This window comes from Vollenhovia emeryi, unplaced genomic scaffold (genome assembly GCF_000949405.1).
Source record: "Vollenhovia emeryi isolate VEMERY1.0 unplaced genomic scaffold, V.emery_V1.0 DF939180.1, whole genome shotgun sequence".
Classification (NCBI taxonomy): domain Eukaryota; kingdom Metazoa; phylum Arthropoda; class Insecta; order Hymenoptera; family Formicidae; genus Vollenhovia; species Vollenhovia emeryi.
In genome coordinates, this window is record NW_011967186.1 from 88,670 (window position 1) to 104,923 (window position 16,254).

The 16,254-nt window shown below is 41.0% G+C and overlaps 1 protein-coding gene across 4 annotated transcripts in view; it reads right to left on the reverse strand.

The window, feature by feature from the left end:
- LOC105563054 (adenylate cyclase type 6) overlaps positions 1–16,254 on the reverse strand; it is a 109,716-nt gene that overhangs the window by 77,819 nt on the left and 15,643 nt on the right. For all 4 annotated transcript variants that reach the window (XM_012014331.1, XM_012014330.1, XM_012014329.1 and 1 more), the window contains one exon: positions 4,968–5,130. In XM_012014331.1, coding sequence (XP_011869721.1) covers positions 4,968–5,033 — 66 coding nt within the window. In that variant the 5' untranslated portion in view covers positions 5,034–5,130. The remainder of the gene's footprint in view (positions 1–4,967; positions 5,131–16,254) is intronic.

Consider the following 16,254-nt stretch of genomic DNA (forward strand, 5'->3'; position numbering starts at 1 on the left):
CCCGGATTCGATGACATGTAGAATTACTGTGAAACCCTCTAAATTGGGATTAGACGTTTAAAATAAGAGTATAGCTAGAATTAAACTTTCATGTTTATGTATGGGTGTGATGTATCGTAGTAGTGTGTCCGTGTGCTCATGTATATACGAAAATGGTAATTCTGTCGGTAATACATAGATGTCGGTAGACCCGCTACGGGATCCTCTTAAGGGGTTATAAGAATTTCTGACACTTGGAAATAAACTTTATTTAGTCCAATTAAAGTTCTAATATATGTACATAAACGTGCGTATAATTGAGGAATATTTTCATAACTAGAACTTTATACTGGAGTTTAAATGGGCGAGAGCAAATTATTTTCTTGAATTCCTTAATTCCGAGTTTTAGCGGACGAGTGGCTTCGTTTGCATTGTTACCGCGTTACGCTCGGAATTCGTTAGGAAAGTATCCATTACAGCCGTACCACCGACGAATGCAGCGCGCATATTCATATGTGATTAGAAAATAGAACAAATAATCATACAGTTATAACTGTGTATAATTATACATAATTATAATTATCTACCGAACAAAAGTTATAATATACAATTATCTACTGTGAGGTAAAGAACATTTTTTAAATCGGTGATATAATCTTTATTAACAAAAGATGCGTATACAAGAGGGTTTGCGCGAGCGGATGCGTTGAAACATATAGTTAGCGAAAAATATAGCTAGAAAATATTTGCTCGGAACGTCCTGAATTATCGAGTACGAATCGAGTACGTTATTCTAATCAAAACGCTCGAGAAGAAAGCGATGGAAATAGATCGGCCTTGTAGTATCCACGTTATCCGCGAACAGAGTATGCGTTTCTCGCAACTCCATTAATAAATGTTTCTTATGTGATCGGGTGTACGTAATGAATAGGCGAATGCATAAAATTACAAAGAGCTACTTCCGCAGAGCTGTGTTTCAACTAGGTGTATTCGAGGAAGAAACATGAAGGAAAATGTGCAACTTATGACATCTGCAAAATATCATTTTTATCGGTTGCATTGGTAACTGAGGCAGTTCGTCAAATTGTTGCTCCGCATTTGGTATCTGATCCGAATTTGATCACCTTACCCTACCACGAACTCTAATCAGTTTCGCTCCTAAGATGATCGAGTATAACGCTCGCTGCAAAATAGCGTGAACGACTGCCATTTTAATTGCACAAGGCCTAATTAAACGCCATGTTACTCGCTTGTTATCTCATCCTAACGTTTCTTCTTGAATTCCCAGTTGGCCGTCACCTTCGCCGCACCCCGTGGGTTGCTTTTTAGCCTCTACTTTCATTGCTCGTAATTTTTTCATTCTATTGATCGCGTCGTTAATTCTTTGTACACTCTATTACATATTTTATTCGGAATGTATTTTATACATACACGTTGCTTTTGCATGAACTAATTAATATCGCACGTTCTTCATACGCTATTATATAAGGTGTCTTTAAAAAGTTTTTTTTGTAGAATTGCATATTTTCGAAATATTTTCCTGTTAAGATTTTAAAAAGACTCACCCCGTACAGGATGCCTAAAATTAATTTTATGCACACGCTCTCTGCTATATTTAAAATCAATCGCGTTTATTTTCTTCCGAAATAATCCGAATTCAATTTCCGAAGTAAATATAATCGATTTTTCAAGCGTTCCCCACGTCGGCAAATGGGATTGCGCGGCGTGAAATGCGTTTAAGGGGATCTCTCGCCTGAACGTGCACGCGTGCATACGTCTCGCGGTATTCCGCGTATGCTTCGCATCGCGGACGCATTGTGCGCGCGCGACAGTTTAGTTACACACGGCGGTGGATTACGGACGCGCGCACATTCGAGGCGAAATCCGCTTTATCCGGGAACACCGCGTCCTCCGACTAGAAAACGCCGGTCCGGGCGAGTATTAAGGTATCCCGCGCGTTTCTTGGTCGCGTAATATTCGCGCGGACGCATTAAATCGCGAATGCAACGCGGGAAACGCGCCTATAAAGAGCAGAGCGTTGAAACGATAATGCTGTTGCGAGAAACGACGCACGATTATCGGGAGGGTGATTCGCGCGTTTGCAAGTGCCCCGTAAACGTCACTTGAACGTACCGTTTAACAGTGGTTGATTTAATCGCGCGGTCTTACCGAGTCCCATTTTTCTCGCGCATTATATTCCCGACGGCGGGATTAATACTTTCGCACGTTTACACGCCGCCGCTCTCCGTTTGAATTCTCGTCGCAATTGTTTAGGCGACTCTATCTTACAATTAGTCCGTCTCTTATTAAATGTATCGAACGACAGTTCGAAATTTATTGAAATAGCTGTTACAATCTTGGATCGTATCTTGGAATGAAGTGAATTAAACACAATGGTAGAAACTTGTAATGAAATGAATTAAATTCTATGGAAGAAACGCGTCATTGTTGCTAGTTGCTATAAGAAAATTAACAGAACAAAATATATTGTACATTTTTATGGGATCTTATGTAAAAATAAATACAATAAAAAGAGGAGAGAGTTCAAAATGAGGGATTCGGTATTCAAGAGCCATGTCTCGGCCTCCATTTCCACGAGAGAAATTTATCTGGAATTTTTCGAAGACGTAGTTAGAGGAAAGTTCCCTATTACGAGATAGGATCCTGATACGGGATAGCGGGGTTTCAAACGCGCCACGATTATTGCGCCAGTTCAGACGGTCATCATTTGGATAGCGCGCTGCTGAGTCATGTAATCGTCCGAAATGTTGGCCTGTATTTATAACAGCAAAGTTTCTTGTACCTCGGCTTGTATTTCGTCTACGGTGTTTGATTCGTTTCATTCTGTCGACTCGTTACGAGATAACAGCTATTTAGTTTCAGCGACTTGTCGTTTATCACATTGTACACGCCTGTAGTTGATGTAATAACGCATTCAGCCGGGCGATGCGCGCCAGTTAAAGCCTGTTGCACGCTAATTCATCTGGATGTAAAAGCATAAGCGTCTTGATTGACGAAATGCTCAGCATGTATTCTCTCTACCCGACAATGCGATAACTTATGCCGAGCGCATATATTTTGCTGATCCCACTGCTTATGTATGATAATACGGCATTACTATGCATACGCCTTTATGTCAATTTGCGTACGACAGCCTTTAATGTGCATCGGTGCGCACCGCTGCATTCGAATTCGCTATAGCAAGCAATCTGCTTTGCCGGGCATTTCGTTCGAATCTGTCAAATTGTGAGCACGTGAAACGAGCCTTTTTTTTATTTGTTCTCTTTAGCACGGATTTAAAAGACTCGTGCTAAAAGCCCGAAGCCGCGGCTCGAGACTACGATTACAACAAAGCGTACAATTTTCAATTGAAGTCGCTCTTAACCGTTGATTGAGCTTGTCGACCCTTTATCTTATCGCAATGCTGAAATATTGCGATGTCATCTGTACGCGCGAGAGTTGCCGCGGATTATTTTGCGATGCTGCGAGGCGAAAATTAGCGAGACGACCTCGTTGATATGCGGCTGCCACTTGGCGCGCGTACGCAACGATAAAATTGACTGAAACGCTCTAATGGACGTTCGTTGTCTCCCGACGAAACCGGATCTAATTCTAAACACTCGGGGTATTTAGCTGGCACCGTATGCCTCTGTTCCCCGTCGACGTGTTCCTAACATATGCGTGCTATGTGTGTTCCGCGAGGGGTTGATAACACGCCACCTGGCAAGTTGTGTTATACCAGCCGAATATATCACTGTAGCTCGTAATGAGAGAGTTATGTCAGCGAGAGATCAATAGTCGCCTCCGTTTTATATCGTTGCTCCGCGGAAATCCCGCGGAGGCTTCGACGAGGGCCAATTTGAAATCGAGAATGTCATCGCGACGTGCAACAGTCTAATCTCAATTATCAATAGAGCGCAGGGAAATCCAGGTACAAACCTGAGGTAATAGTTTTCGCAATAAATTTTCTGTATTATTAAAATGCCAGTTATGGTACAAAAAAATACTAAAGTTGCTTATCTCAATTTGATGGCAAAACAATGCCCGTTTGGGCGAGACTCACGTATCACTCCTCCTTTCGTTTGTCGGCGCTAACGGAATATCGGATTTCGTAAATCCAATTCTGTGCACAGAGACCTTTATCGTCGTCATTGCTGCACACCTCATTTTAATAGCGAATGTATATTATACTACGTCATCGTGTATAAAATAATTTTGTGCTTCCGAATATATATACGTGCGTGGGTGTGTGTCTGCCGGCATTAATATCGACGCGTAAAGTAATAACAATATAAATTTTATTATAAATGTGCATATGCAACGATTAAATTACGTTTATGTCAATCCGTAATTATCGCTGCCCGAAGATATATATATATATAAAACGTAAAGCAATTACGCCGAAATAATGCTTGCCGACGCGTTATTCGTTTAATTTGCCTTTTCGCAACTAGGATATTTCGTGACGACACGTAGAAACGTATTTTTATATACTCGAGCGACGTACGATATCGCCGAGGAGCTTGTTTATGAATAATGTATGCACGGGCGTGCATCCCTTGCATGTAACTTACAATCTTTATTTTTTCCTTTTACGCGTAATCGCCGGCATATGGCGGCATGACACGCAGTCAAGAAGACGGCAATTATAATCGCGACAGCAAGAGCCAGTATTTTAATAACTTCCAGAAATTGTAAGCTCTCTCTCCCTCTCAACAATTGCAAATTTCGAGAACGATACCTAAAACCTGACGCGTTTAATTATGTAAAATGTACACGGGGAAAAGTTCTCGTTAATAAATTTAGTTGCGGTATGATTTTCGCGTGGCAATTTAATTTTGACGTTGCTGACATTTTCAACGACGAAATATCGAAGGGTTCGAGGTATCGGCGTGTGTTTTCGATTTGATACGTATTTCGCTGGGGCATGTGCCGCGCGCGAGCCCGTTTGCGTTGTAAAAAAACGCGATTCTCGACGAAATAGTTACCTCGTGAGCCCGTCGGCTGCCACGAAGACTGAGCCTGTGGCTCCACTCCCGCTTCGGGAAATCCATGCCGTGTTTCTCCGTGTCCACCGGTCTTTTGCTTCCAGACGCTGGGGAGCCCTCCGGGGCAGCGAGATACGGTGCTGTCCGTTATTTCATGTTTCTCCTGCGCAAAAAGAAAAATTTGCTACACCAAAATTCTCTCTTTCTCTCTCTCACTCTCTCTCTCTCTCTCTCTCTCTCTCCTATGCCGTCGCTTTTCACATTTGCTTCGATCGTGCCTCAAATTAATTAACACTGGATGCGCAACTTAACGTTCGAGGTAACGTCGTTAATAATTCGCGTACCGAAGAGCTTTTAGATACCGCGTTCTGTTCAGCTTTACGTAGCATGCAATGTTGCAGCGATGAGATATGTTCGCATGGATCAATGCAACCTTACAGCATATTCTTCTTTAATAGCGAAGTATTCGCAACTAGCTTCATAAAAAGTGATGGAGGCATCTAAGACAATGGATACGCTTTCGAGCGAACTCGCGATAAAGATGCAACACGGGACGTTGGGTCATTTTCATTAAATCTTTAGTGCTATAAGCACTGAGTAACAGTATAGGTACTTCGAACTTCTACGCGAGTTACGTTTGCCATAATATTCGTTTTCAATCTTGTTTTATCTATCTTTAACGGTAGCCGTTATAATGCTAATATTGTTTCGAAGAATATCCTTACATAAATATGTATTCTACATTCTTAAGTTGTTTAAAACAGATATCCCAAACTTATCGCTAAATATTCAAATATTTCTGCACAATTAATTAAGAACGTATAATTAAAACTTTAACTTCTTACTTTTAGATAGTTAATAATTTAATTTTTAATTAATTAAAAACTGGCGACGTACATGTATCGTTTGGAAATTAAATTCGTCTTAAATAAAGTGGTTAAAGTAGTCGCGTGTGCGTATAAATCTTGACAAGGAAATCTAATTTCCTGCGGACAATGTAATCGTCGGACAGACAAAATTTCGGGACAACTTTACCCGGCGAGAAATTTCGTCTGGCCTGTAACGAGCGTTTACAGTGACCATATCGCGTGTCTGGACAAATAATTTCCAGGCGTCTCTACTGTTTACATTCGCGCAAGAGAGAAATCCAAACCGCACAAATGTTCCGACTGAAAGAGAGCAAATTCTTGATATTTCTTCGTGAAATACCAAGCGATGTATAATTTACGATTCTATAAATATTACACGGTCTTGTTTCGTTTTCGTTCTGTCCGCGACAGAAGGCATATTTTTTAAAATCGCGGTCTCTCGAAATAGAAATTGCATTCTTATCGAGTGCAATTGCAAGGAGAGAAAGAAAAAAAAGACGAGGAAGAATAAAAATCAGTTAGATATTTGAGCTTCAATCAATCGAATCGCGCCTATCGGGTTGGTTGTAAAATAATTTTCGATATGCCGCGTAAACAAAGTTGCCACTTGTGTTGCGGCAAATGTGAAATACGTAATAACAGCATTTGTTTTTACGTCCCTCGTAATGATACGCGCGGTGCGGTATCTGCGGCAATCAATAAGCATTAATCTCGCGGCTTGTTATTCATAACATTGCACCGCCAACGTATGCACCGCTACGACAAATATAATCATTTCGACTGTCGTCGGCGCGCGCGTACTGCGAACTTCGTTGATTGGGATGCGCGCGTGATATCGCAGCGGAGAAATTATTAGTACCAACGATAGCCAAAGTGTATTATATTATGGCACGAGCTCTCGGAGCGCACACCGCGCGCGGGATCGATAGTCGACGAAAGTAATTTGCCGCGTGGCTCGCGAACATGCGGCCGCCGCGTCGCCGATATATAATAATTTATTCCGTCTACATTATTTCTTCGGTTTCTCATTGTTCGTACGCGCTTATTCAGGAACTCCTTTCCCCGATCAGGGTAGCGATCGTGTAACCTTTCCCTAGAATGGAAACATGAAAAATGAAAAGTTTCACGCAAATATGAGAATTTCATTGGTTGATTGAGTTTACGTGAAATTTTTCACGTGGAAAATTACACGATCGCTACCCAGGACCCTAATTCTGCCGTCACAATCTAAAAGTATCTCCATTTTTTGGCCATTGCAGTTAACTCACTTTCTGTGTTTCTTAGAGACATATCCGTTATCCTACAAGGACATACTGCAACGTGTATAAGTTATTTTATGTTAATCTAGTGCTCTTACTGCTTTCTAGCCTTGTAGGGCAACGGATATTTCTCTAAGAAACATATAAAGTGAGTTAACTACAATGGCCAAAAAATGGAGATACTGCTTTTTAGATTATGATAATAGCAGAATTGTCGCGACCAGCGGTTTGCGCCGTTGTTCACGTTTGTAAAAATGATGTGTACCCTTATAGAAATGTAAGCGAAATAATTAATAGAAAATTACATCAGTAATTTCTAATAATCAATTATTGAACTCTACATGGAGCGAATTGTTACTTACAATTTACCTTGAAAATCATGTAATCGTGGTACAACATATGGCATTTCGGAGAACTTTATGAGAGTTTTTTTGTGAAAATTTACCATACAATTTACTAGTAAATTATACTTAGTGTACATTTTACTAGTAGAATGTATGGTAAAATTTCAAAAAGCTCTCATAAAGGTCTACAAAATGCCACGTTGTCCCACGATTACATAATTTTCAGGGTAAATTTTAAGAGAAATTCTCTCCTTGTAGTAATTGTTCAGTGCTTTTTTTCGTTTTTAGTTGTTACATTTCTGTAAAAGTGCCTCAACAGCCCCGTCGCAATTCTTATTACTTTATTATAATTGTTTATATATTTTGTTTAATTATTATTCTACGAATGGTAATTTTCTTATTACTCTTAGACTCTAAATGCTATTGTTTCTTTTCCGTCGCGGAGGTTATCGATACGTTTCAATTTATCCCGCGACACTTTCGATAATAAATCTCCGCAAATTCGTTATTTGCCGCTGTACGTATCGATCTCGGCAGATATTTTTGTTATTCATTATGCACGGAGCGAAATCACGCGCTTGGTTCAGCCTCCGTTGGATTAACCGCGCGCGCGCGCGTTAGGACGTCGTGATGAATGAAGCGCGGGATTAAGGTTTCCCTCTCGCGACGCGTCGACCGCGGGGACAAAAGTGCCGGCCACGGCGACAGTTTGTTGCACCGAACGCGGCTCAGCGACAAATTAATTAACTTTCAAAGCCGCCGCCGCCGCGCGCCGCCGCCGAGATCGGCGGCGCGACATTGTTAAATCGAGGCTCGCAGCTGCGGAACGGCCCGGCCCGGCTGCCACCGGCCGCGGCCAACCTCGTTAACGGCGTGACAAACTAATTGAGCCCGTGAATAATAATTATGATTGGTGGCGCGGAGATGCGTCAGCTCGCATCGTGGAGCCGCGCGCCGCCGTCAACCTCGACTTGCGCGCAGCCGTCCGGTCGTCTTATCGTTCCCCCTCGTCTTTTAACTCGTTAGACCGCGAAATCTCGCCGCGGAATAAATTACCGCGCCGCCGAGATGCCCGCACACTTTACCCTACGCATAAATTATCATCGCCTCAATTACTGACCGACAGCCCGATACGATGACGCAGCTCCTCCAGACGCCGAGATAAGGTTGTTCCGCTGCAACGCGCTCCCGACCGTGTCCGGTGCAATAATTCCTCTTTATTCCGCGTAATACGCGAGTGCACGTTTCGAAATTCACTGCGTAATATTTTGTCCCGCCTCGCGGATTTATTCTGGGGCGAGATGGAAATTTCACGGCTGTATGATATTTCGGGCGGAATAACAAATTATTTGTTTGCAGTATTCTTCACGCGTGCACTCACATTTAATAAATGAACATATTATGCAGATGAATTTTATGTAATTTAAAGCTCACTTTCGGCAATCTATAATTTATTAGAATTTGGAGTAGAGTTTTATGTAGGATAATTTTACGTGTCGCGTAACAGGAAAAAGGTCTGAAGAATCGGTTCACGCGCGCACACACGTCAGGTTTATGTATCGAAAAATCCGAAACGCATGCCAAATTATAAATAAAATTTCCTCCCGAAATCTGATACAAACTGTCCGGGGCGGACCTGAGATAAAACAAAAAGCCACTAAAATAATGACAATGGACAATGGACGAATTTCGAAATTGGTTTATTTAATAATATTTGCGAAAAAATCTTACATCTCATCCATGTGGAAACATTTGGTGAAAAATTCAAACCCCTTCGTAGGTAAATCATGAAACGGTTCCGAAGGGGCCGATGCAAAAGTAAGCAGGGTCGGACGATGGGAAAAAAACGCTATGGACAATGTATATTCTTGCTCGCGCTGCATTCTGTGTTGTTCCCCAAGAAACAATTTACGAGGAGCATTACATGCGTAATTACAAATTTGCACGTGGATGCACGGCCGCCTGTGAAAGCGGGACTCTTGTGTGTGCGTTCTAATTGGGTTCTAATCAAGTAACGACTAACAAGCGTGCGGAAACGTGAAACATTTCGCGTCGACGTAGCTTCCGGAATTCCGATGTTAATAACATGTACACGGCGACACATTTGTCTCTCGTATCTTATCGATGGATCTCCCGTTTCTCGTCTAATAATAGCGCCCCTTTTACCGAAACGTTCCCTTCGTGCTACGAAGGATCCCGAAAGTGTCCTCGATGCAAAGTAAATTTGTTCCGACGCTTTGCGCCGGAAAGCTCCGATTGATCTGGAAATCTCGACGGGATCGCAACGGAATTAGAGCGCAAAAACTGTAACCGTTGCACGATCGCGTGCGTATCGGGCTAGGAACTTGCAGCAGCATTTAACATCTCGGCTCGAGCTCGAAGCTTCGTGTAACTTGTAATTTGGTGGGATACCGCGTTACAGATACGTGGAAGGCGAGGGGAAACGTTTAAATCGTACGTTCGGTCTCGTACATACACGAGAGATAAAATTCGCCCCGTTGCATAAGTGAGGCTCTAACTCTCGTGCGCTCGTGAACTCGCATTTATCATAATCGTGACGCCTTTATCTGTGCGAGCGAGGGTTAAGTGGAGTGGACCTGACGTGTCCGGACGAATACGCCCCGCGAGCACGAACCCGTGTCTCGATTAAGGATTAACATCGTCTAACAGGAACGGTTGTTGACCCTTGGCATCGTATCGGAGCGGCGACGCGTCGCGATTACGCCTGGCGATAACGTCTCGGCGTACGTTTGTGACTCGCGTAACGTTACCATTTACAAATTACTGTCCGTGATCACGATGTGTACGCTGTCGTAGAATGGTGTATCCTCTAATTGTAAATATATCCTCGCTGAATATGCCAGGGAGCATGTATTACATATTTTATCATCGGCTATATTTGAATCATCTATTCGAATTTTCTACGTATATAGATTCTATCTTTTTTTTTCCGTATCGACAGCACTCGGAATTTTCAGAGAAATTTAAAAAAATGCCAAAGATTATTTATACGGAAAATACGTCCGTAAAAAAAGTTGATACAAGCGTATCGCGTTTCTTGTAATTAAGGAAGTAATTAAATGTAGAAGAATATTATCCGCGCGGAAAAAATATATTATAATAATTAAATATAAAATTAAACATTTAAATATACATTTAATTATTCTCTCCCAGTCTTGAAAATCATGGAAATTTTCAATATACGCGTATATTTAAAATATTGACGTATTCGCTAACGAGGATATAAAGGATTTCATGTTACTGTCGAGCTGTTGCGAAAACTCAAACGAAATGAATTTTTTATATTTATGGACAGTTTAGTTATTCTTATAATTAAAATTAAGAATAATACGGCACGCGGATATTGCTCTTAAAGCTGTTAAACTTACTCAACTCCATTATAGTTAGCCGGGGATAAATGTGTAAATGATAAATATTATCGGTAATGCCGGAGTGATTCGACTTTGACAGTTCCCAAATGAGTTCTGTCCGTTAGAGTTCTTGTTGGCAGGTATCGTAACGTCTAACGAAATTCTGCAATTCTCGAGCGGCACGCGATTAATTTAACAGTATTAATTTTAACGATATTGATTCAACCACTTCTCTCGCTCCGTCTCTCTTCCGCTTCCGCTTCCAGTTTCTCGAATGCTAAAGATATCCCTTCGAGTTTCCAAACTCGGAAAAGCTCGGTCCTTGTAACAGCTTTCATCCGACACTCCTTCGATTATTCGACGTATGCAATTCTGCGAATTGCTTTCTATGTTAACAAACTTTTTTTTCTCACCGTCAGAAATTGTCCTCCTAAAGATCTCCTATACTGATAAAAAAATATCTCAATCCAAAAAAATTTTACTTTACTCAAGAAAATTATTCGTTAGGTGGCTCCTAATAGCTCATTAATTTACATTTAAAAATAATAAACAAATTAAAACATGCAATGCTTTAATTTACGTATTTATTAAAAAATATCAAAGAATAGATAATTTTAAATTTAAAAAATTTTATTTTAATTCTACAAAATGTTTACTAAGATGTAATTTTCATAGCGAAGAAAATGGGATTTCTTATTTAACAAAAACAATGATTTTATTTAATAAATAGTATTTTATTTAATAAATAGAAGTTACGAACAACCCAAATAATTCAATTACTAATTGTGGGTCCCAAAATGGGTTGCTAACTGTCTTTTGTTTTCCCAGAGCGGTCTTGAATATAAGATGTGACTGTGAATACCGACCTTAGATTTGCAGTATAATGATCAGGTGGGGCCTAATAATTTTGTCCATGGCTGTATTTTATTTGTATGCTCCGATTTTATTAGTTGCACGTGCATACGCGCGTATAGTTGAAGTCTTTCTACGGGTGGGCGAGAGCGAAGCTGTTAAATGCGCACGAGCTGCTTCGTAATTATTGTTCACGCCGGGAATATTTCTCGGTGAAAATGATGAATTTCCATTAGACAAATATACATTACGCGAAATGCACGCAGCATCACATTGTCTTCGTTATTTCGATGTAATGAGAGCAAGAAATTCGCGCAACTCGGAGAATTCACGGTGCTCGATTACGTGTTTACCTGTATCGACTTTTTCCTGTTCAAATATGTTTCATTAGAAAGCAGAGGTTCCTGTATTTCTAATTTACTGCCGCGTTTGCAAAACACGAGAACGAAATAAAGAGCGCCTGGAGAGGGACGCATGATGCGAACAGTTTCCTTCGCGGAAGCGCGGGACGATTAATTAACGAAAGTGTCTATTGAAGTCGATTAAAACTTGCAACTTCCTTATGATCCGTTACAACGAGATCAATTCTCCTCGAACGCTTTAATGGAATTGTCTAGTTTGAAAACTTTGCGATCTGAACTCGTTTGCCCTTTAATCCTGTAATTTCTAAGTGTCATTTATTTTAGTGGGCTTTCTCAAGAAATAACCACCGATCAATAAAAGTCATTTAATTGAGTTACCACACCTGCGAAATTAATATCCTATTTATTTAAGTTGTATGAAGTTGCATTATATATAAAATATATAACATATCTCTCTCCCTCTCTCTCTTTCTCTCTCTAAAGATTTATTGTATACGTAGATACTTGTTTCCAATATGTAGGTAACATTACCATAAGAAAAGGTAATTAACGTTCTTGGATTAATTTGAACAGTTCTCACAAGTTCTGACGTATCGACAATTAATTCCCGAATTTAACCGGGGAAAGCTTAATGTCTTCGATTAAGTTTCACTTTGGGCTTTGCAACTTGTCGCAGGGGCAATTATACTGGGCGGGGACGAAAGTTTGGGCTTTAAATGAACAATCCGAACTTCGGCCATAGTCGATAACACACTTACGAGTGAACGACCCTCGGCCGAGAGACCAAGTATCCGGAGTTATAAATAAATGCCATGTGTGTGTGGGTGTGGGTGTGTGTGTGTGTGTGTGTGTATCTCAAATCGATCTCTTCGTAACCTAAGCGACTTGAATGCCTGGTCCTACCTGGTTGACAAGCGAGTTCATTGTGAGATCGCGGATTTATCAGAAAGAAAATAACGGAGGTGAAATATTTTAAAAGGGGAAATCGCGGGGTCTCCGAGCCACGCACAATTGATATGTCGAGTTATCATCGTCCGTCCATATCCGTAGCGGCCATTATCAGTCGCGCGTTTACTCGCGTTATTTACGACATATGTGCGTTCACGGAAAATAGCTATCATTCGCAATCGAAATCCCATGAGAATCGACTATCGGATACGAATTGATTGGCAGCGTCAGCGGGATATTTTTATCCGTTAACAAGTTTCGAATATATTCAATTAATTTGCAAAATTCTCCTGGTTTTAACAATCCCAGGAATTTTTATTGTTTAAAGAGAAATGCACCCTCACGGAAATGTAACGCTGGAAACCGAAAAAGTATTGAAATAATTATTAGAAAATTACTGTAAGTCAGTAATTCCTAACGATTCAATTACTGAGTTTCTAGTAATTATTTTAGTGCTTTTTTGGTTCCCAGTCTTACATTTTTGTAAGGGCAGTCTGAAGAATCTTACTGAAATCCGATCATTCACTCTTTTTGACTGTTTCAAATTTACCATTTGATTAACGCCCACTTTTGCGATTTCCACTTCAGTTAGATAGAATTTCTCATTGCTAATGAGTCTTCAAATGCTCTCCATCTGTTATCTGTGTTATTAGTGATACATTCGGGTTTGCATTATTACTGATTCGATCATTGTTCGAGATTTCTAACCCAATATCTGGCTTCAGCAAAACCGTGTTTTGCAGTAAGCCGTACCCAGCAACTTGTGAAATTATGCAAAATATTACAACATTTGTGGAATATTACATTACGCTTGCTTTTCGCAAAAAGAATAAAATAAAATATACTAAAATGAAAATAGTTCCATTAAAGTGTAATTTGCAGAATTGTGCGAAAATTTTACACGAGTTATTCGTAAATTAATAATAATTTAGCAAAAAACACAAGTCGTAAATTTTGAATTTACAAATTGTATACAATTTTAAACGTTTAGACAATTTATTCATAATCATTTTGTAATTACATTTAACAGAATTGCATTAAATTATTTATTCTAACTTAACTGTGTAATTATATTTAATATTAAAATGCGTATTTTCAATATATCGGTAAATTTTAATTCTATCCCCCGTCAATCAGAACTGATGTTTGCGGCAAAGCGTTATAATAACGCTAATGTGTGTGTACGCGACCGCTCACAATCGGTGATAGAATCGAGCGACCTCGACGGGCGGAATCGAACGAACCGGGCCGGAGGCTCGAAGAGGAAGTTCCGCGAACTTCCGCCGTAATCAGCCGCGCGCAAAACGGACGGCTTAAAAAATCGGCGACTTGGCGCTAATCGGATTTCTGCCCGTTAAGTCGGAAAATCGCGTTATAACCCAGTTCGACGGACGCATGGTGGCAGGCATCTTATACCACTTCCGAGTTTAAGACCGGCATAACTACGTGCACGCGTAAATAACATTAAGAAGTGAGGACTGATGCGATCGCAGATTTTCTAGTCTAAATGAAGGCGACGTTAAGTCTCTGAATGGAAAACTAATCGGAAGAGCTGGAAGACGTGCATCTTTTCGTATGCGATTTATTTTAAATGTACATCTAGATAGACACTTGCCAGCAGATTTTTGTGACTCGCGTGAAAGTTGATAGAAGTCGACACCATGTATTTTCTATAAAGTCCAATGCATGTCGCATTAGAATAAGAGAAACGTCATAAATGAGGTGCATTGCTGGGAGAAAAATTTGAGAGCTAGAGTATCCACATTTTGTTGCTTTTTTCTTCTTAATATTAGGGCAAATGGTAAAACCATCATCGATGTTCCTAGACGACATAAGTATCTAGTTTGTATAAATATCCATTTAAGATGGCGCAGTTTGATGATATCATTACTTTTGTGGAGGTATATTGTACGTCGTATAGAATTATGAATAGACTTCTGTCCTGATTTCTGAATTACAGACCATTGGCATAAAACTTGAAATTTGCGAATGGAGTTAGGAAATTGAAAGTCGAATACTCCTTCTCCGAACGTACCGAGGGGTGGGCTATTGTGTCGAACACCACGTAGGTCGTTCAACTCGGATTTTCGGGTCTTTAGAATCCGCCGGAGAGCATTGCACTTAGAGCCGCTAAATGCGACCTGAAGATACGGGTTCCCGCCTTTCTAGCGCGCGGTCGACGCGGTCGAAAGCCCCGCGATACGCTTTTGTCGCACACGAGATCGCGAGTTTAAGGCCCATTGCACATGCGAGACCACGAGGTAATCGGCCAATCGAGAGTGAGCGAGCTTATCGCGCGCAACGTACACGTACACGCGGACACAGACACGATCGGATAATAAAGAGAGAAGAGGGCTCTTTATTTCGTATTCCGTTCTCGTGACCTTATTCGGGATCAACCGGCGCGAAAGAGCCACGCCGGATGAGCCGTTATTAATAATTAGGGGTCTGATTAATCGAAGCGATCGTTATCGTTGTGTTCCCAGCGATCGGCGCGGCGGTGTGTGCGTGTGTTAATTAAATTCATTTTCGAATGGAACGTTCCGTGGAAAATAGTCGTTAATATTACAAAAAGAGACCGCCTATGCATAGCACATATTTGCACGAATTATTGAGTGGAGTAAGCGATTGGCTTTTCCTCAATAAAAATCATTTTGCAAAAAATATCGTTATATCTCCCCCCTTTTTCTTTTCTATTAAGCACATCGCGGTGATGATCGTCACTGGACGATTCGAAGAGATTTTTCATGGATTTGCTTTTCAACGAGGGATTTCAAAGAGTCCACCGGGTGGCTTTTTATCTCACGGTGAAATAAGCCGAACGTTGTTACGTAATAATTTAAATAATAATCTACAATCGAAATTTGCAAGTTGCATAAGAGTAGCACGCGGCGCGCTCTCGGGACATGCAACAGACGAATTATCTACGTAGAATTAACTGAAACTGAGCCCCGGGGCTTGCCGTCTTTCCGACGCCGGGTTGCTCACGCGACGCTATTTTAATCCCGCTTTTGCTATTGCAAAGTCGACCGACCGACTTGCAAAAATTTCACCCTCACTCGGCTGTAATTGCGGGCGAGCGTCGACGTGTGATTTGTTGGCCGATAAATCGGAATCGCGCGGCCGCAGAAATCACTCGTTCCGCCTGATTGCTCGCGCGGATATCACTCGATCCGTTCCGCAAGGGCGGCCTCAGAGGAAAAAAAAGGGAGGAAGGAAAAACGAACAAGGTTGCAATGGGATTTAATGGGGCCGGCGATCGCCACGTCGCTCCGATAACGC